The sequence below is a fragment of the Macaca nemestrina genome, chromosome 11 (assembly GCF_043159975.1).
Source record: "Macaca nemestrina isolate mMacNem1 chromosome 11, mMacNem.hap1, whole genome shotgun sequence".
Lineage (NCBI taxonomy): Eukaryota > Metazoa > Chordata > Mammalia > Primates > Cercopithecidae > Macaca > Macaca nemestrina.
Window position 1 is genome coordinate 83,738,232 of NC_092135.1, and position 23,186 is coordinate 83,761,417.

A 23,186-nucleotide genomic window follows, 5' to 3' on the forward strand; every position below is an offset into this window, starting at 1 on the left:
CTATTTCAGAGGTCCCCCAATAAGCCATTTTCACCATCCTGCTATTGAAAAACTAACAGAACTCAAACCAAAAACTCACTTTGCTAATTCATGGTGAGATTGAATAACTCAGCTGTTTTCTCTAATGCAGCAGATGTAAAAACATGACTAGTAACTGATTATCTTTTCCTCCTTTTATGTGTTAATGACTATTGCCTAAAGGCGTATTTGGTCTTCACACAAATAGAAAAACTTCAATTTCTATCAATATTCTTTAAAATTGGTTATTTAATACGGTGAACTGCATAATATAGACCTTAGGTATTCTTCTTACTCTAGCACTCAGAGATTGTTGGTTTCTTGCATTAAAAGCCCCAAGAGGCAATGACTCTTTAACTCAAAATCGTTAACATCTAAGTTTTGCTTCTACTATTTGTTAAAGTTATTTTCATAAATTTTGATGAAACATTTTCTGTTTTTTTGTTCATTTTAAGGTGATTGAAATATAATCATACTTACTATTAATCCTTTTATGTTTTGAATAGAATATTTTGATTTGAGAGAGGGAGGAGGAGAAGAGAATCCTAGTGTTGGCTTTGTACCTTAAAACAAACTGTATGAAAAGAAATATATTCCCTTTCTTTTCCTCTGCTCTTTTCTTATTTGGCTGAGAGTCAGGGGCTGAAGAGGATTAGAGGAGGAACTGATTAGGTGAAGGTGAGTCTTTGGGGTAATTTATGCAGGTAAGGAGAGAGGAAGGGAAAGGCAGGAAAACATGCCCAACTCCAATTTTTCTGTGGCTCTTTTTCCCCACTTCAGATTCTTCTGACACATTTTATTTTCAATGAATGTTCTAATCATTTTGATAGATTATTTAAAGTGAAAATACATTAATTTTACGTATTTTTGAATCTGTGTTTGCAGCTTTTTCGACCTTCTTATGGTTTTAACCTGACTGATCCCTATTGTCGACTTTTGGAAACCCAATATAAAAGCCTCCATGATCCACATTTAAAAGCATACTATAAGCGCAAAGATATTTTGAAGAGATTAAAGAAAGGTGGCTACATCACCAGCAATAATAAAGTGGGTTGAAAATCACTTCTTTTTTTAATCAATTAAACACTTTAAAACATGATATAAACTTGTTTCTATACCTCACTTGGGGGGCCTGTGTCACTTTTAACTTGGTCATGAGACAATATTTAATAGGCAGTTCTATCAATTTCTCCATATTTGAATCAAGAGAAATCAGATAACAGTTGTTGCTAAATGAACGTACTTCTTCCTTCACGTTTTTTCTTTGTAATACCAGAAGATTATTGACAAATAACTTGAGAACACAAAGATATATTAATTTTCCCACATGTATTATAGCCTTCTTTCTCTGTCTTTAACGGCACTGTATACTTGTCAAGAATTATGTTCCATATATTTTTAAAATCTTTAGATGAAATAGAAACTTAGCAAAATTCAGTCTGTTAGAACCTTCATAGAGTATATCCTTATTGGAGTTGAACAATGTTATTACACTTAAAATTATAATCCAGTTACAGCTAATTGAAATTATTACTGTGATAACTCTAATTGTATGGACTAAACTCCTTTTACAATATAAGTAATGTTAATAAAGCAATATGTACATATTTTTTAGAGACAGGTTCTCACTTTGTTGCCTACACAGGAGTGCAATGGTGCAATCATGGCTCACTGGTGCCTGGACCTCCTGGGCTAAAGCTGTGTTCCTGCATCAGCATCCTGAGTAGCTGGGACTACAGACACAGGCCGTCCGAGCTGGTTATTTTATTTTTTTTTTTTAGAGATGGGGTCTTGCTATGTTGCCCAGGCTCATCTCAAACTCCTGACCTTAAGAGATACTCCTGCCTCAGCCTAAGTAATGTTTTTGGATAGAAATTTCTTGCTGCTTAACAAATGCTGAGAGATACTACTTACAAGATTGTTAGCAGTTTATTACTCTTTATGCCAAAATGTCATTGAATTTTATGTCACTGCTATTAAAGTGATTTTTAAATCAATTTAATGATTTAAAGAATATATTTAAAATATTTATATATTATTAACATACTTAACATTTTTTTAAATATCCATGTGTTTTCATTTTTGTTTGTAGGTTGTATGTACCTTGAGAGAATTGAATAAGTACAGGCAATATCTTACCAGTTTAAAATTAGACTTTGAGAGAAACTATCTAAGAGAACAAGTAAGTTCAATACTTAAATTTGGTTTATTTACACAGAGTTTGGAAGAAATTCTTGTTTATATGTAGAGTGTTCTTTTAATCATATTTTGACCCTTTATTATTGACAAAATAATTGACTATTTTTTCCAAGTGAAAATTTAGAGTAGGAATAAACAATATTTGAATTTTGCTATATTTGGCCAAGAATGGGAAAGGGACTGGGTCATCTATCAACACACCAGTGGTAGCTGGCATAATTCAATAATTAAATTGCTAGTCAGATGTATTGTTTCCCCCAGAGCTAAGGCCAATAATAAACATCTCTTGTGGCAGAAAGATTCTTTTTTTTTTTTTTTTTTTTTTTTTTTTTGAGACGGAGTCTAGCTCTGTAGCCCAGGCTGGAGTGCAGTGGCCGGATCTCAGCTCACTGCAAGCTCCGCCTCCCAGGTTCACGCCATTCTCCGGCCTCAGCCTCCCGAATAGCTGGGACTACAGGCGCCCGCCACCTCGCCCGGCTATTTTTTTTTGTATTTCTTAGTAGAGACGGGGTTTCACCGTGTTAGCCAGGATGGTCTCGATCTCCTGACCTCGTGATCCGCCCATCTCGGCCTCCCAAAGTGCTGGGATTACAGGCTTGAGCCACCGCGCCCAGCCGGCAGAAAGATTCTTAAGTTGAAAGCTAAAATAGTTTGAGCTATAGGAAAAGAACAATAAATACCTGTAGTGTTCTACAGTGATTCAAGAATATGTACACTCTGTGTTTGTATTCATACATGAGCACCTGTATTCATTCAGTAAAAATGTTGTTCTTGAATGTGAAATAGAATGACTGGGTGTAGAGTGAATGGTTATGGATAGTGACTTCCTTTAGATTTTTGACTCAAAGATGTGTGTATGTGTGTGTGTGTGTGCGCGCGCTTGTGTGAATTCAGATTTTAGGGTCAAGAGGTTTGGATCGAAATGAGAAAAGTGTATTTATATGAGTGTTTGCAAATGTATGTCCTAAAGATAAAAGGGTTAAATACAAACGAGAAAGACTTCACTATATTTCTAAGTATTCTGTATTTTCCCCACTTCATTCTGTACCCAGTGTTTCTTCTCTGCTTCCTGCATATTTTTATTTACCTTATTTAGAATAGGTGGACAAATAAACTGAAATGTTTACCTTTTATTTTCAGAGAGATAAATCTTAATTTTGGTTAACTTGTCTGTGTCTTTAATGGATTCAAAATAGATGTAAATACAATTAAACAGAAATAAGCATTTATAAAATATAGGAATTTAAATGGTTTTATTTCGGGGAAACATAAAAAAAATTATTTATATGTAATACACACATTTCTTAAATAGAGAATACTTGCAAAACAACTACATAACGTACCGGAAAACAATCAAATCCCTCAACATTGTGATGTTGCACAAGTCCAAAACTGGTTGTTAAAGGAGGGCAGCGAATCTATTAAGGACCAGGAGCGGCTAATGAGGCATAGGTAAGATTAAAGTTGATGTACATTTTATGTGTATGTTGTGGAACCAAATAAGCTGGAAAATGCTAGAAAGAATTGAAGACAATTTTTTAAGTACTAGACACCACTCTCCTGGATCCCTCAGAGTGGAGAGGAAGTAAGTGAAACCAAGAGGTGGAAGAATTTTCTACCAGAGGAGTTAGGGTTGCTGGAAGCCCAAGGGATAAGCCAAACTGGTTATTGAAAGAAAAATTAGATTCAAAATCTTTCTATATTAGAAGAGGAAGAGAAAGGATCTTTAACACATGCCTCAAACAATAACAGTTTTTTAAGATTCATCTTTAAGAACTGATAGCATTTTTTGAGGAAGTTAGTGCAAAGTCAAAAAAAGTAAGTTTGGAATAACTGATGCCAATATATAAATATGTGTTGTCTATAAAAAGGATTGTAAGCTCATTTAGATATGACTCAGTCATATTCAATCATGGCCATTCCATGGACAAGCCCATTTCTTAGGAAGTAAATGATGTTATAGTTCTTTTTCCTGCACTAAGGATGGGGTAAGGAATTGGGCTGACTTTTATTACCTGACTTTTATATTCATTCCACAGTTTCATTATGTGGTATTGTTGCCATATTACATATTGATGTACCAGAGATCCAGACTACAGATGAGAGATTTGTTCAAGGACTTGTAAATTACAAGGAACCCAGTGCCCGCTTTTTCTTAGAGAAATCAAATGTACTTTTTTTTTTTTTCCACATTTGAAGTTACTGTTTCAGTTATTTCAGCCTTTTTTGCAAGGTCATACTCTTAAATCTACTGAGTTATGAATGCTCACTTTGCAGAATGTCTTGAGTAACTTTGCTCTGCTTTTTACCATTATCTTTGCAATTATATCAGATAATTGTGTAGTGGAGAGACCTTATAATAAGTAAAACATGGTGAGATGGTGGGTTTGGCTGTTTTAAAAGTTTATAAACAGTACTGATAGAAAAACAGTAAAATTCCTGTAATTCAAGAAATGAAAGGCAAGCAAGGAAGTGGTTTGGGAATGGCATAGCAGATGATGCCATCGTGAAAGAAACAGCCAATTCACCTTTAGTAATATTTACGCTCTTACTCAGATATTTGGATATGATAAGTAGAAAACTAGAACAACTTGAACGCACAGCAGAAGAACAACGCCTATTCCTGATGGATAGAGAAGAAAGACGACAGCGAGAGCATACAAGAAGAAAACTTACTCTTCGTAGAAAAATAGAAGAGGTGAGACATAACTTTAAAACATTAAGAGAAAAGTTGTGTACAGTTGTTGCATTTGTAAATAATTTTAACTGTACATTGTACTGCTTGAAGTCATTTCAGTTCAAAATAATTTGTTACCATTAAATTTCCTTCATAGCTATAATATACAAGTTGTTACATAAAATAATGAGGTGGATACCACAAAGTATGTATATGAGCCAATTTCTGCTCTTAAAGAACAGTGAGAAAGTTAACTAGACACTATTTAACTCTCTTAATGCCCTTATTGTGGAGACAAAATTTTTTTTTAATTTAGCTTTAGTAAAAAATTATCATATTTGCATTCCTAATAAGAGTGCAGTAAGAAAAGTATATTCTAAACCCAATGTATGCCTTTCATTATGCTTAACCTGATTTCTATTAGGCTCTGACTTGTTTAATATACTTTTTGGTGGGACAAAATACAAAGATATCGTTGTGAAAGGAACACACACCAAGTGCAGTAACAATGTGATTTCTAGGAATGGAAGACAAAAGAGATGTTACTTCTGACAAGGATGGCAGAAGATGTTAAAAGAGAAGAGAAGATAGAAGAACAACGGCATAGAAACAGAGAAGAGAGTGACAGGAAGGTAGTGTGAGCTTTAACCTCTAACTTGAGCTGTTCGAAGAGAAGATTTTGTTTTGGTTTTTTGAAGTACAAATCACTTTGTGAGATGACTGTTGCCCAGTTACTCCAAATGATATGCATGATATAAAACTGAAAGCTATGGAAATTTTTAGTATATTTGACTATAGTATAAAAACTACTGCTCTGTTATGTGATATAACTATTTTTGGCTTTATTTTTACACTATAAACTGTACTTGTAATTACTATGAAAAAATTAAATGACTGACTAACTTTTTTTAGAACCAGCAATTCTTTGTAGGATTTCTCAATTTTTCCTCACTGGTTAATTTTATTTAGCTTAACTTTTCATCTTTAATAATATATAAGATTTTGTGATTTAGAGTGTAAATTAATATAAAGAGAAAAATCCTACCACCACCACCCTATCAACATTTTAGTTTCACACATATACACATACACCCCCCCACAATGTTTCCAATAATATTTATTTATTCCAATTAATAATTAAAAACATGTTATTATACCTCGCAAGCTGTTCTGTAGACTGTTTTTTTCATTTAACAAAATGTCATTGTCAACTTAGCATGTTGATAAATGTTGATCTAAAATTCTAAATAGCAGTTTTAGGTAGGCTATTGTTAACAAACCTAGGTGTGAGTGTAAGATTTGCACAATTTGATTTGTATTGATATATACTGTTACCCAGCAATTTTGTAAAAATATTGAACGTTTAAATATGTATGCTTAACTTTCATTCTGTTTGTTACCTGTATCTTTCAGTACCATCAGAGACTTACTGCTCATTTTGCAGGTTCAACTTATTCCAATTTACCATGATTATTTTTCTTCTTTCTTTTTTGTTTTTCTTTCTTTTTTATTTTTATTTATTTATTTATTTATTTATTTATTTATTTATTTATTGTAGAGATGGGTTTTTGCTATGTTGCCCAGGCTGCTCTCAAACTCCTGAGCTCAAACGATTCTCCCACCTTGGCCTCCTGAAGGGCTAGGATTACAGGTGTCAGCCACCACACCCAGTCATAATTATTAATAATATAATCTAATACTCAGTTTTTCACTGTTTTTCAATGAGAAGTCTCACCAAGTTGTCTTCTTCGTTTTGCTCTAAAACTGCACATCTCTGAAAGTATCTTTGTTTTCCAGAAGCAATTGAATGCACTAGATTCTTCTCCTTTTGCCTAATGTCAATTACTACCCAAAGAATGTTGGTCAGTTTTAGTGAAGACTAACACAACTGATCAAAATCGGCCTGGGAGGAGTGACCATTAGATGTGGTCACTGACTGTAAGCATGATAACACCACAGGCTGCCTAAACTGTGCTAATGGTAGAGCCATTTGAACATTGATATTTCCAATGGAGTTATTTTACAATTGTCTTTTGTGAATCTTGTTTTACTATAAGAAATTTTGAATTCCTTTGTGTTTCATAATATTTTTATGTCATGATTTTCAGATTTGACATAATTTTTCACTGCAAATTATCTTGTTATATTATAGTTTAGATTTTGCTCTTAATATCTTTGTCAAAAATTATTTGTGTGGGTCTATTTTTGGACTCTCTTCTATTCTTTGACCTACTTGTTTGATTATTGTACCTTTAATAATTCTTTGAATCTGTCGTGCCAGGCTTACACGTTTATTTTTCTATTTCAGTTGTTTTAGTTAATCCCAAGCCCTTTGTATTTCCATATAAATTATAGCATCAGCTTATTAATTTCTACCAAAACGTCTTGCTGAGTTTTTAAATTCGATTTGCGTTAACTCTATAGGTCACTTTGGGCACAATTTACCTCTTGATAATATTGAGTCTTTCAACTCGTGAACGACATATGTCACTCCATTTATTTAAGTCTTCTTAATTTCTCCTAACAGTGCTATGTAGCTTGCAGTGTACTGTTCTTATGTATCTTTTCATAGATTCATCCCTAGGTATTTCATATATTTTATGCTATTGTAATTTATATTTCTTAAATTTCAAACTTTGAATACCTAATGCTAGCATTTAGAAAAACATCTGATTTATTTATATTCATCTTGTATCTTGCATTGTTAAAAATCAATAATCAGTTCTAGTAGTTCCTTTTTCTAGATGTCAATTAATAGTCTACATAGATGATCATTTCTGTGAATAAAAGGAGTGTTATTTCTTCTGATGAGTTCCTTTTTTTTTTTTCTTGCTTGATCACACTGCCTGAAACCTTCAGTATAATGTTGAATAGAAGCAGACATACTAGCTATTTTTGACTGGTGATTTGCTTGTTAGTGACTCTCTTTGCTAGTGATCTCAAAGGGAAAGGATTAAGTCTGTCACCATTAATTATAGGGTTAGCTGTGGGTTTTTTTACAGGTGTCATTCATCAGGTTGAGGAAATTTTCTTATATTTCTAGTTTGCTGAACATTTCTATCAGAAAGGGATGTAAGATTCTGTCAAACATTTTCTTCTGTGGTTTTATTGAATTCATATGTAGGTTTTCTTTTGTGATTCATTGCATAGTAGATAACATAAATTGATTTTTGAATGTTGAATGAATCCTGAACAAAAGATACTTAAAGCAACATACTTGATCTGATTTACATATTGTTGTATTAAGTTTGCCACCATTTTGTTTAGAATTTTGCCCTAGAGATGTTAGTGCAAAATGTAGTTTTCTTGCACTGCTCTTCTCTGATTTTGGTATCAGGGTAATGCTGGCCTCATACCATAAATCTCTATGTATTCCATCTTCAGATTTTTGAAAACATTATTTTAGAATTGGTATTGTTTATTTTTTATATATTTTATGGAATTTATCAGTGAAGACATTTGGGTATGAGGCTTATTTGTGGGAAGATACGTAACTACATACCTATTCAAAACATTATTTTTAAAAGTTTTGATAGTGTATTCTAGTAATTTTTTCATTTCATTTGAATTGTGGGATTTATTTACAAAGTTGTTTATAACATCCCTTTGTTATCCTTTGCGTATTTCTAGACCCTGGTGATGTCACCCACTCTCCTTGCTTATATGGTAATTTGTAACTTCTTTTTTTCCTTATCAGTCCTGGCTAGAGTTGCTTTTTCTTTTTCTTCTTATTTCTCTTTTTCTGATTTTCTCAAACTGCTAGTTTTTAGTTTTAATGAATTTCTCTGTTTTTTTTTCCTATTTTGTTTATTTCTGTTCTGATATTTTTGTTAAATACCTTTCTCTCTTTAGGTGGAAGTTATTAATTCAAGAACTTTCCTCTTTTCTAATACAGAAATTTAGTACTCTAAGTTCTTCCCTAACACTGGTCTATCAAGAGTCTCCATATTTTTTTTTATATACAGTGTTTTTATATTTATTCAATTCAAAATAGTTGAATTTCCCTTTTATTTTTATGTTTGATTCATTAGTTATTTAAAAGTGTGTCATTTAGCTTCTAAATATTTGGAGTGTGTCCAAGATCTTTCTGTTATTGATTTCAAATTTACTTTTATTGTGGTCAGAGAAAACTTTTATTTCCCAAATCTTTTTAAATACATTGAGACTTATTTTATCTTCCCAAACTCTGGTCATTTTGGGTAAAATACAAATGTATACCTGAAAAAAAACTTCTTTCTACTGTTGTTGGGTGAGGTATTTTATAAGTGTTCTCTAGATATCAAGTTCATTGATAGAATTGTTCAAATCTAAATCCTAGCTCAATTTCTGTCTACTTGTTCTCTCAATTATTGAAGGAGTTATTAAATCTCTGACTATATTTTTGGATTTGTCTAGTGTCTCAGTTTTTGTTTTATTTGAAGCTCAGTATTAGGTTAAAAAATGGCTAGAATTGTTATGTCTGTTGGTGATTTGATTTTTTTTATTGTTATGAAAACATTTTATTTTCCTCTGTTATTATTCTTTGTTCTAATATTACAGGTAATATTAACATTGCCACTGCAGCTTTATTCTGATTACTGTTAGCATGGCATATTATTTTCTTGTGTTTCACTTTTAAGACCAAATTTGGGTCTTTATTTTTCTGTGTGTGTGTGTGTGTATGTGTGTGTGTGTGGCTACTATTCATATAGATGGGCTTTGGTTTCATATCAAATCTGATGACTGCCTATAATTAAGGTGTTTGTAGCATATACATTTAGTGTGATTATTAAAGTGATTAGTTTTATGTCTGTCATCTCATTATTTGTTTTTAATTTGTCTCATCTATGTTCTTTTCTTCATTTTCTGCCTTTTTCTTTGGATTTTTAATGATCCCTTTGTATCTATTTTGTATATTGTTTCTTTGTTTTAAATTTACCAGTTGCTTTAAGGATTATAGTATATGTCTTTAACTTATTAGGGTAGATCTTAAAGTGCTATTATACTATATTATACTATTTCATATATAGTATAAGAGCCTTACAATATTATGCTTTATTTTTCTCCCTGTGGCCTTTATGCTATTTTGGTCATTCATTTTATTTATATACATATACGTAATAAATCTGACAATACAACATTGCCGAGTTTGTCTAAGCAATCATTTATCTTTTATCATGATGTAAATAAGTCATATATTTGGCCATATACTTAAAATTTTTTATGTTCTTCATTCTTCTATTTTTGTATACCCATATTTTCATCTGCTATCATTTTTTTTTCTGTCTGAAGGACTTTCTTTAACATTGATCCAAGTACAACTTAATTTTGTATGTCTGCAAAATACTTATACCTTTATTTTTGAAAACTTTTTTTTTTGAGTGTGTATCGGTTAACATCAACTGGGTGTAGAATTCACCATTGACTATTTTTTATTTTATTTTAGTACTTTAAAGATGCTCTTTCACTTTCTTCTCTACATTGATTTCAAGAGGAAATCTGCTGTTTTTAAACTTTATTTTTCTCTATGTAACATAATTTGTTTTTCTGGTAACTTAAAAAATTTTTTTTTATCCCTAGTTTTGAGAAATTTGATTATTATGACTTGGTGAGATTTTTCTTGTTTTCTATGCATTGGTATTTTGGGCTTCTTGGACCTGTGGATTTATGGTTTTCATCAAATTTAAAACATTTTAGGATATTATTATCTAATATTTATTTTATCTTTTCTCTCCTCTCTTCAGGCATATTAGGCTGCTTGAAGTTGTCCCATATCTTACTGAAATACTTTCATTTATTCATCTGTCTGTGTTTTCTTTTGGATGGTTTCTCTTGCTGAATTCCCATTATCTAATCGTCTGCAATGTCTATGCTGCCATTAATACATCCATGGTATTACTCATCTTACATATTTGGAAATTGCTTTCAGACCTTGTTATATCTTCCATATCTCTTCTTCACTTTGTTTATATACAAATTGCAATTATGTTACTGTATTGTTTCTGTCTTTAATTCCAACATTTGTGTCATTTTTGAGTCAATTTCAATTGATCAATCTACTTCTTTTATAAGTTATATTCCCCTGCTTCTTTACGTGCCTAGTATTCTTTGATTGGATGCCAGACATGAATTTTAGTTTGTATACTGAATATTTTTATGTTCTTATAAATATTCTTTAGCTTTTTTGATGTAGATAATTTATTTGGAAACAATTTGATTGTACAGGTCTTGCCTTTTATGATTTGCTGGTAGGGTGAGAGCCATGTTTTATCTGGCTTTTCCTACTACTTTCCTAGTAGTTATTTCCTACTACTGAGTTAAGATCCATCTTAGTACTCTACTCAATGCCCTATGACTCATGAGGTTTTTTCAGTATAGCTTTCCAGTGAAATATTTCTAGGGGGAATAGGCATGTTTTCTATCCCTAGATAGCTTCCAGTGACTGTTTTCTCCAATCCTTTAGGAAGATCTTTACTGTCATCTTGGGTGGTTTTTTTTTTTTACATAAGCTAATCCATTTTCTTGCTAAATACTGCAAGAACCCTCTAAGAATCTCTGGGGTTCTTTCTGTATGGATTTATCTTCTTTCTAGTACATTCATTACAGGCCCAGAAATTCACAAAGGCAAGTCACATTTTATGTACTATATTATGTTTATCTCTGGTAGACCTGAGTGATATTTGGTTAAACCCTCAGTAATCTTCCAATTGAAGATGATTGAGAAATTACTTAAACTCACCAGGACAGCTATGGATAAGATACGCTGTCTGATCAGAAACTGGATTAGTTCTCTGATGGTATGTAGAGAGGTAAATTGCATACATGTTAAATACATTCTTTGTGTTTGATCACAAATGGAAATTTGCCCCTTACTACTCTCTTATTTTTGTAACATTACAAATCAAGACATGACTGATTATCCATTTTCAATATATTGTCACATTTTAAATAATTTGTTTTACATTTCTTTTTTTTTTTTTTTTTTTTTTTTGAGGACAAGCTATTCTTTTTAATAAAAGGTTCCGGGACAATTAGATATGACATTTTTTAAAAAAGAAGGCTTGATTAGTACCTCATACTGTGCATATAAATCAATTACACATGGATTGTAGAACTAACTGCAAAAAATAAAACCAGACAACATGTTGAATATAATATAGGAAAATATCTTCATGAGTTTGGGATAGGAAAAGACTTCTTCCCTGGAACCATCTCCACCCCCTACAAAAAAAAAAAAAAAAAAACTTTAAAAGATTTGATAAGATTGTCTTTAATAAAATGAATAATTTCTGTTTGTCAAAAAGTCCATTAATAAAGTGAGCATGAGAGCCATAGATGGAAAGAATTTGCTTACAATACAAAGAACTTGTATCCGGGGTAAATAAATCTGTAAGACTAAGAAAGACAACCCAAGACAAAACTGGGCAAGAGACTTGTTCCCATCACATCTAAACACAGGTGCCACAAAGCCACAGTCTTTGTCACCTCTCACTGCTTCTGTAGGTCACAAAGTCGGCAGTGGCCCTGCCAGGCAGCTCCGACGTGGGGTCTGTCCCAAGGCCACCTTCAGATGGTGGCTGGCATTGGGCCCTCTCAGAGGGGTCTTCCCCACTATTCTAGTGCTTGCTATGAAACAGCTGGGCCACCCTGGCATCTCTCTTTATCTCCAAAAGGCACGCACCTGGTCCCGACACACAGAGTGCTGCGCGGAAGCCACACCACATTTCCTATCTACTCACCGAGGCTGCCACAAAGTCTAACCCAGATTCAGGGGACAGCTGCACCCCACCCCTGTGAGAGAATAAGTAAAACCATTGCAGATGACCTTCTGCCACAGGTGATTTACACTCTTCTCCATACAAAGCACACTTGCTTCCAACGCAGCACGGGCCACCGTTCTCCTGGCATTGAGCTCAGGGATGAGATCCCGGAACCCACCGTGTGCGTGCCTGATGACCTCCTGGGGTGTGGTTCCTGGAGGGTGGCACCTCGAGGAGAGTGTCTGTCTGAAGACCTGAGAACTGAAGAGACAAGGTGTCATCACACACCCCCATGCAGTCCTGGGCAGACACAGGTCAGTGTGGTGGGTGCCATCTTTCCAAATGGAGAATTGGAGACATCGCAGCCACCAGGCCACAGAAACTCAGGAATCCACGTGGGCACCTGCAGTCAAGGCGTTGACAAAGTTTCATTCCTCCTGCCCAAGAAAGCCACTCATGGCTGCAGGCTCTGCCCCCTGGACTCCGGGCTCTGTCCTCTGAGACTTCATTTTCCACAAGAAACAGCCAGCGCATGCCTCCATCTCTTCAGTGGCTACACCTGTCTCTTCAGGGGGCTTCTCTCACCCAGGGGTTTCGAGGTACAAAGGCCTCTTTTGATTTTTTTTTTTTTTTTTTTTTTTTTTACTGTTTTTCGTCCTTTTAGTCCACATTGATATAATTTTTTTTTTTTTTTTATGGTAAACAGTGTGGCGATTCCTCAAGGATCTAGAACTAGATGTACCATATGACCCAGCCATCCCATTACTGGGTATATACCCAAAGGATTATAAATCATGCTGCTATAAAGACACATGCACACATATGTTTATTGAGGCACTATTCACAATAGCAAAGACTTGGAATCAACCCAAATGTCCATCAGTGGCAGACTGGATTAAGAAAATGTGGCACATATACACCATGGAATACTATGCAGCCATAAAAAAGGATGAGTTTGTGTCCTTTGTAGGGACATGGATGCAGCTGGAAACCATCATTCTTAGCAAACTATCACAAGAACAGAAAACCAAACACCGCATGTTCTCACTCATAGGTGGGAACTGAACAATGAGATCACTTGGACTCGGGAAGGGGAACATCACACACCAGGGCCTATCATGGGGAGAGGGGAGAGGGGAGGGATTGCATTGGGAGTTATACCTTACGTAAATGACGAGTTGATGGGTGCTGACGAGTTGATGGGTGCAGCACAGCAACATGGCACAAGTATACATATGTAACAAACCTGCACGTTATGCACATGTACCCTAGAACTTAATAATAATAAAAAAATATATATATATATATATTGAACAGAATTATGTTGGCCAGGTGCAGTAGCTCAGGCCTATAATCCCAGCACTTTGGGAGGCCGAGGCAGGCGGATCACGAGGTCGAGATCAAGACCATCCTATCCAACATGGTGAAAGCCCGCCTCTAATAAAAATACAAAAATTAGCTGCGTGTGGTGGCACGAACCTGTAGGCCCAGCTACTTGGGAGGCTGAGGCAGCGGAATCACTTGAACCTGGGAGGTGGAGGTTGCAGTGAGCTGAAATCGTGCCACTGTACTCCAGCCAGGCAGTAGAGCAAGACTCCATCTCAAAAAAAAAAAAAAAAAAAAAAAAAAAAAAAAAAAAAAAAAAATTTGTTTTACATTTCTAAATGGCAAGTTAATATTAACCAGTATATTTTCTTTAATATTGTAGAAACAAGATCTTCTAGAGAAAAAAATGGTTTATCATTTACAAAAAATGCAAGATACTGGCTTTAAAGGAGAAGATATGGGAAAAAATACATTTAAATACAGAGGTCAAGATGGAACACGTGGTGAATGTGAGAACATTAAAAGATGATGTAGCTAAGTAGGAAATGCGTATCTATGTAAAAATCCTTGTGTAATACTCTGTGTACTTACACTTGCTACTCCTTTTGTGCCAGACACTGTTCTAGGTATTTCTATGTTACAGTTCAAGTTAAAAAGTAGGCATATATGTAACAATGATAACAAATTGTAACAATCTCATCAATTGGCTGAGGAGACAGACTTGCCTATACTGCATTTGTAACTAACCTCCCTATATTTAAAATAACTACTAAAATGATACAAACTTGTATCTAAGATACTGCTATTATATACCAACATGGTGTTCTATTATGTTGCCAACCAGTAAGAATGGGAAGCGATACAGAATTAGGAAAAAAAGAAGGAAGAAATAAATGAAGAAAGAAAAAATGAAGAAAGTTTAAAAGGAGGAATGGCTTTGTTTTGCCCAGCCTCTACCAGCTTCCTTTATTTATAACATTATAAAATTGCAATGGGTTTTTGTTTTCTGATACTAGATAAAATTTCATGGCCAGAATGCAAAATGTAGACTTGTTTTAACTATCTTTGACTGTGTAGTATCAGGAAAGAAACTGATTATTTTCCATGCAGCTATCATCATAGTATCTCATCAATCCCATTTCTAGGTCAGAGCTTTCCTGTGTCACTCCAGTAGATTACCAACTAGCCTCTGTTAAGTCTTCTTTTTACCTGCCTCAAATCCATTTTGTACCCTTGCTTGTTACATTTAAAACTCTTTTCTGATGGTTTCTTCCTCTACCCTTAAAACTATTATCGATTAAATGAAGCTCAGGCTGCTTCAGCACGCATTTATCAGCATCTGGAATTCAGTCTTTACCTGACTTTTTAACTTTATTTTACACTACATCCTTGAAGATGGCAGCTATGATCTAGTGGTGATATGCACAGGCTCTGAAACTGGATTGTAGAAGTCCAATCCTGTTTTATCATTTTCTAGCAATGTTATGGCTTGTAAATTACTTAACTTCCCTAAGCCAGTTTTGTTATCTGAAAACAAAGATAATACTCCTAGATAATTCCTATAAAGAGTGTAAAAATTCTAGTATATAGTAAGAACTTAATTTATTTTGTTGTTTAGTCAAATTAGACTACTGATCATTCCTAAAACACATGTTACTTTTCCGACTTCTCTGCCTCTCTGTATCCAATTTTTCTCAATTTAGAGTGATCTGATTACTATCTCCATTTATCAAAATCCTACAGTTACTTAAGCCGCACTGTAAATTACATACCAAAAAGTCATTGTTGATAACCCTAACTGGAAGGTTATCTCTCAAGTAGTTTGCACCACTTTTAATTCACTTATTACATACTTACCGCTGTCTTAATCGTTTATAATAGTAAACTCCCACCTTTGTATTCAATAGAACATCATTCAAAGCATATACACTAAGTACATGTTTGCTAAATTGATTAATTCGATCTACTTAGTTCATTGAGGCAATGACAGCAATATCATGCCTCATATATGAAATCACTTCAGTAACTATAAAAATTCCTGCCTCTTCATTAACTTTCTCATATGGTAGGAAAAATTTAAGTAGCTTAAACATTTGTTATTTAAATACACTGTTGAAGAAGTAGTATGTAAATGAGTTTAGTTTATATTATCAAAGTGATGGAATAGAAAGAATATCTATGGCACAAATTAAATTGAATTATACCACTATTGTAATGTTGTTATCTTCCAACAAGTAGACAACTTTTAGTGGGACAAAGTAAAAGAAAGGTAATATCAGAAGAATTTGCTCAGTGATCAGTGAATGGGGAAACAGATCACATTCATAGTTTACATCTCTAACAACAGCCCCTTGAGCACACATGCGGTGAGTAACTTTTGCCACCCTAATAGTTAGGAAAGCAAAACTATAATTACATTTATCACAAAGAAGGGAATATATATGTGCATTTGCTTATGCCAGGCAGCAAGGCATATCCAAGAATTACAACAGTCACTGTGGACTACTGAGTCTTCAGCCCAGCCACTATGTTGTTATGCACCCAGATGGATATTGACATGTTTCAATTGAGCCAGGTGCAGATTTCCTTTTCTGCTAGAAAAACATTCTATCCTTCCAAGTGTATCTTTTAATATTAAGGGATAATATGTCAAGAATTGTCTTTTCTCCCATTTCATATCTCTCTATCTTCTCCAATTTCTCTCACAATCCCACATACAGACTAGCATATAGTTCAGCTCCTCTTGGGCATAAAAGGATCAGTAGTCTATCTTGGGTAATTCTGTCATCATCATAAGTAAAAATAAATATTTTATTATGTTTCTTTAAGCTTCTCCAAAGAATAAAAAGAAGACTTCTGAAGATATAATGTTAGTTTATCCTGCTGGAGACCAGAATAGAGAAACACGTGGTAAGTGAATATTGTGACAAGAAACACTAGATACTAAACAATAATTTGGGGTAAGACAGTTTTTTTTTTTAACAACTTCTTTCACTTAAATGCAGACAAATCCTCTGTTTTCTTTTTGTCAAATGACTGATTTTGAGTGATGCTTATCAAGAGCTATGTGGCCTTTATTAGTTTTAGAATTTGATAACTAGATAATTGATTTACTGTTTTGAACCTGACATTATATTATTATTTTAGAAAATTAAATGAAGGTTCTGTTACTATTAAATATATAATACAGCATGCCTACCAACTTATAGAAAATATATTTGCTCAAAATAATCTCAGAAAACGCTGAAATATGTCAGAAATTAAGTACATTTACTCTAGATTCACTGTGGCTTTTACTGTAACATCACTTTCTTATCTTTTAACTTATGTCTCTTCATGTTGTTCATTAGAGCTCACTGAAAGACTATAAGCCCAAATTACAATATAAAAATCCTCCAAAAATATATTACCAGAGTATGACTGTTCAAAAGTTGAACAGTATAACTAATCTCCCATTATTAAATTTCAAAGAAAAATTAACATATAAATGTTAAATTTCTTGGCCTTATTGGTTAAAAAATAAAAGAAATACTGTTTAAAATCTTTTCTTCCTGAGTATGCAATTTGCTTAGTTTTCATCAAGAATCAGAAATGTTGGATGTCTTAGCCTAGGATGTCTTTCTGCCTCAGAATCACTGAGGTTCAGTTAATTTAACTCCAAAGTTCATGGGTACCATTTTTAAAGTTCAGCTTTTACAACATACCAAAGGATTATTTACAACTGGCAAATTTATGTCAATACCAGCTCTACATCTTATACTGCATGTAGACAACAAACTGAATTATTAATTTCTAAAGCAGTTATCTCAAATAAAGTGATCCTGTAAAAATCTAGTGTTGAATGCATCCCAGACTGATCTTACTGTTGTCAAAGAATCTCAGTGACATTTCAGGAAAGGATGGTCAATGGAAAATACTGTTTTTAGCCTCACTGCGATACCAGTTTATTGTGACAATTGTCTGGAGAACAGACCTGTAAATTTAATTAAGCATGGTTGGGAGAAATATCCTATTAAAAGATGAAATGTAAAGTAATGTGATTCATATCAGAATTGGGTGGAGCAGGTTATGTATATCTACTCTCCAGCCTCAGTGAAGGGTATGTGAGTCATTGTAGTCTTTTTGTGAATTTTAAAAATACACAGTAGTGCCATCACAGGTCATCATATGTTTTTAGAGGTGCTCCTCTTTCCCATTCACCATCATCAGGTCTTCCTGGTTTCCATTTCATCATTGAGTCATGAGTGTAAACTCTGTGCAGTGTCACATCCTCTATACTCTTATGAGAAATTTGCCCCACGCGGTTTTGGAGCTGGTGATTCTCCAAGCAGAGTTCAAAGTGAATTTCCTGCTCCAGCTTCTTAGCTTGTCTGTGTATTTTTTTCATTCCTAGAAAAGATCTCAAGGCATTTATTTTGGTTTTTAAATTACCCTAAAGCAAAATGGAACATTTTTACAATTACATGTATAAACACATGTACAGATTTGTGTAACCACTGTCACAATCACATGTAGAACAGTCCAGCATTCCAAAAATCTCCCTCATGTTGTTTATTTGTTTATTTGCAGTCACACCCTCCTTCCTCCAACTAATACTCCCAAATTACCTCTGGTATTATTAGTTATGTTACCTCTGGGATTATTATCAAATAGTAATATGTTCTCCTGACTATAGTTCATTTTCTGTTGGAGAATGTCATATAAATGGAATCATACATTATGTAACTTTATAAAAATATCTTCTTTTACTCAGCATAATACCTCTGAAATTCATTCAAGTTATAGCATGTGTCAATGGTTTGTTCCTTTCCATTGTATGGATGCACCAGAGTTCGTATTTTTCATTCTTCAATTGAAAGAAATTTGAAATTTTGGATTGTTTCCATGTTTGGGTGATTATGTATAGAATGACTAGAAGTACAGTTAATGTTTGAACATCAAGGGGTGAGAGTTGAAGCACGGACCCACTGCACAGTAAAAAAAATTACATTTAACTTTTGACTCCCCAGAAACTTACTAACAGCCCACCGTTGACCTTACTGAAAACATAAACTGTCGAGTAACACATATTATGTATGTTATCTCTATTATATACTGTAATCTTACAATAAACTATAGTGTTATTAAATTGAAAAAGTCATAGGAAGAGAAAATGTAATGTATTTACTACTTATTAAGTGAAAATGGATCATGGTTTAGGTCTTCATCTTCATTGTCTTCATGTTGTAACACCTCTGGCCAGTGGAAGCGCCTTTGTTATAACTCTAGAGGTATTTTTGGCATAACCCTAGTGGTTGTTGATAGCTTCCTTGCTACCTGAGAAGACAGGAAGATCCTAGCTTATCTTGTACAAATCTAGTTGCTTTGGCAACTTTGGAAATATAAAGTGATCATCAATAGCTGGGCCTATTTCTAAACATTCTCTTCCATTCTACTGATCTATTTATCTGTCTTTATGCAAATACCTCAATTTTCTTCATTATTGTGGCTTTATAATAAGTTTTGAAATTCAGTAGTTTGAGTTATCCAATGTTAGTTGTTATACTAGGTTGACTTGGTTATTCTAGAGCCTTTGTATTTCTATACAGATTTTAAAAACAGCTTGCCAACTTTTACAAAATACCTTGCTGCGATTTTGTTAGGATTCACTTTTCCTTTATTTCTCTCTGTCCAGTACAATGTTGAACAGCAATAGTGATTGTGTATATCTTAATATTGTTCTAAAACATAAGGGAAGCTGATACGTATGAATTAGGATATTAGCTCTAGACATTTAAACATAGCCTTTGTTAGAAAAAGACATCCCCTTTTTTCTTAGTTCACTAAGTTTTATCATGAATGGGTGTTAAATTGTATCATATTTTTTCTGTGTCTTTGACATAATCACATGAATCTGCTCCTTTTTTCTCTTTATATTATATATTACTTTGATTTTTGAATGAATCAAATTACTTTTGATTTTCTTCATTCCTTGGATAAACCCTACTTATTCATAATGCATTATCTTTATTACATATTATAATATGTAATATTATTAACATAATATTTTAACATACTTATATTTATTAAAATTATATTATGCATAAATATATATTCACATATATTTATATTACTTTATAGTATATGATATATAAGATATTTATAATTATAGTTATAAAAATTATAATTTACTATATTATATAATTATGATTACTATAATATTAACCTAATGGTCAGTATATTATTAATAATATTGTTATATATTATATTATATATTATTCACGATATTTATTATTTGTTTTGTTTGTAATTTTTGCATGTTTGCTCATGGGGGAGTTGAACAAATTTTTAATTTATTATAATGCCTTGTAATGATATTTTGTATCAAAGTGATTCTGATGTCAAAGTATAAGATAGAAAATGTTCACTCTTCTTCAATTTCCTGGGGGAGTTTGTGTAGAATTAGCATAATTTCTTGCTTAAATATTTAGCACAATTCACAGGTGAAGTCTCTTGAGTCTGGAGCTTTTTTGTGGAAAGGTTTAAATCTCGTATTCAATTTCTTTGCTACAGGACTCTTCATATTATCTATTTATTTGTGATGAGACATGATCATTTGGATTTTTCAGATAATTTGTTCCTTGTATATATTTTCAAATTTATTGGCATACATTTTTCATGTAGTTCTTTATTATTTCATTTAGTAATTATTTGTAGATTCTATTTTGCTGATTTGTGGCCTTATTTGTTTTCAGCTTATTATTTACTAAATATCTTAATGAGCCAGTTTTTTATTTCATTCTTTCTCTCTTTTTTTATGTTTTTTAAAAATTTTACTTTGATCTTCATTTTTCTGCTTACTAAGTTTTGGCAAGGATGTGAAAGAACTGAAACTCTGATGCACTGCTGATTGATATGTAAAATGGTACAACCACTTTGAAAAACTGGTTTGGCTTTTTATTTAAGTTAAACCTGTTTTTACCATGTGACCAGTCATTCAGCTACTAGGTATTTACCCAGTAAAAATGAAAAAAATGTGTTCACACACGACCTGTACGTGAAAGTTCATAGAAATTTATTATTTATAAATTTTATTTATAATAAAATAAAATTTATATTTATTTATAATAAAATAATACAAACAAGTAAAATAAATAAATATTTTATTTATTTATAAAAACTGGAAACAATCCAAATGTCCATCAACAGGTAAGTGGATAAAAAATTATAGCATAGCCATACAATAGAATTCTTCTCAGAAATAAAAAAGAAAAACAATACCACTGATATATGCAACAATGTTGTGATAAGTGAAAGCAGCCAGGGAAATATGAAATTCTAGAAAGTGCAAACTAATCTAGAGTTAGTGGTATATATCAGTGTTATTGGAGTATGAGAACAGAGAGATGGATAGATTACAAAGTTTCATGAGAAAACTTCCACGGATAATAGAAATGTTATCTTGAATGCAGTGATGGTTTCACGGTTGGATACGTATTTCAAAGTCAACTAGATAATTAAATAGGTACAATTTATTGTACTTTGATTGTACTTCCCTAAAGTTGCTAAAAAAACAACTATAGAGTTTCTCTCTCTTTTTTTACTTTTAGGACATACAGCAAATGCTGCTCATCAAAATAGTTCAAATAATTTTACGAAAAAAAACTCAACTTCTGTTGTTTATCAGGCAGATGTACAGGATAATGGTATAAATCAAAAGGTATACAATTATGCTTTACAGTTTGGTGTTGTATTTATTAATTTATCTACTTAACTTTTATTTCTATGAACTCTCTCCTTCAGCAGCATAGTACTGATTGTTCAGGGATATTGAGTTTTATTCATGAAACCTGATCCATTTTCCTGGCTTTAAAGTGTTGAGTTAGCTTCGTGCTAAATGCACTATGGATTTTAGCAGAAAATAACCCAGACAAATATTTGGCAGTAATATTAATAATGACAGCTTGCATTTATTGATCATATACTATTGACCAGGTGTTGTACTAAGCTAGAATGAAGGAAAACAATAATTGGGTAACGTAAGATAAATATAAGAAGTTGGGTAATACAAGATAAAAAGAAGAATAAGACATAATTGCTCCTCTAAAAGACTCATTGCCTAGTGAGGCAACAGACACAGAAAAATACTATTCCAATAAAATTATCCTGGAATGATGAATTTTAGTTTGATTCTAAACAGTGTTTTTAATAAGCATTACACTGGTTTGGACTGGGTGTGAATGGATTAGATTGGATTTTTCTGAGACAAACTGAATGAGTCTAAAGTTTTTAGAACCAACCATACATGTATTACCATGCCTTTAGGCAAAATAGGGAAGATTGGGGAAGTAGGTTTATACATTACTACATATTGAACTCAATTTTGGACTAGTTAAATTTGAGATTATATGAAAGATATCCTAGGAGGTTGACGATATGTATTGTACCTAAACAGTTTTTATGAGTTACAAGATAAAAGAGGGAAAACATCTGTATTCGTTGGTTAATTGATAGAAGGCAGAGTCTTTTTGGAAGTACAGTTACTAATGTAATTTTTTCTCTTTAATGTGGTACCATGTAGAGAGATGGGATGGTATCTAAAAACTCAATCATTTTCGATGATAAAGGTAAGAAAATACACAATAGTTATAATTTTTCTGTTATTAAGTATGCAGTTACAGTTTTATTATATATTTTAAGTTGTTTTATCTGACTAAAATATGCTTATTCTAAAAAATTAAGGCTGATATAAATTTTTTATGAATAATAGATATTGTAATTAGCCCATATATTTGAGTGATTGCTGGATGAGTGTGCCTTTTGGAATTTGCAAAGTGTGGAAAAGATAGGGTCCCTGCTGTGGCCATTTGTACTTACAGATAAAGATGCTGGCATACTGGCTTCAGGAGACTAGAATACAGAGAGAACTGTCCCCAAGATTGTTTCCATATTTCACTGCCATTAATTTCTAACAAATGATACATTTTGTTTCCCATTTCTCTTTAAATGAAATATTCATTACCCAATATCTGTGTGCCTTGTTATGTTTATGCAAGTCACTAAATATACTCACATGCATATCTGACATATGCATATGGAAAACATGAGACATCTTCCTCCAGTGGCTAAGGATCACCTCAAATTTAATACGAAGCTCAATAATCATCCTTTTCCTGACCCTTTTATTTCACCCAGGCACAAAATCTAAGTTGCCTTGGACTCTTCCTCTTATATTTTGCACCTGAAAG

General features: G+C 33.0%; 1 protein-coding gene across 2 annotated transcripts in view; it reads left to right on the top strand.

Annotated features, from left to right (window-relative positions):
• The window catches only part of LOC105468262 (fibrous sheath interacting protein 2), a 95,130-nt gene that overhangs the window by 3,407 nt on the left and 68,537 nt on the right, over nucleotides 1-23,186 (top strand). The window contains exons 3-11 of one of the 2 annotated variants that reach the window (XM_011718362.3): nucleotides 904-1,065; nucleotides 2,111-2,200; nucleotides 3,530-3,669; nucleotides 4,774-4,915; nucleotides 5,416-5,526; nucleotides 14,342-14,468; nucleotides 16,789-16,869; nucleotides 21,549-21,658; nucleotides 22,520-22,565. In XM_011718362.3, coding sequence (XP_011716664.3) covers nucleotides 904-1,065; nucleotides 2,111-2,200; nucleotides 3,530-3,669; nucleotides 4,774-4,915; nucleotides 5,416-5,526; nucleotides 14,342-14,468; nucleotides 16,789-16,869; nucleotides 21,549-21,658; nucleotides 22,520-22,565 — 1,009 coding nt within the window. The remainder of the gene's footprint in view (nucleotides 1-903; nucleotides 1,066-2,110; nucleotides 2,201-3,529; nucleotides 3,670-4,773; nucleotides 4,916-5,415; nucleotides 5,527-14,341; nucleotides 14,469-16,788; nucleotides 16,870-21,548; nucleotides 21,659-22,519; nucleotides 22,566-23,186) is intronic. The other variant, XM_071073026.1, reaches the window with a different exon arrangement.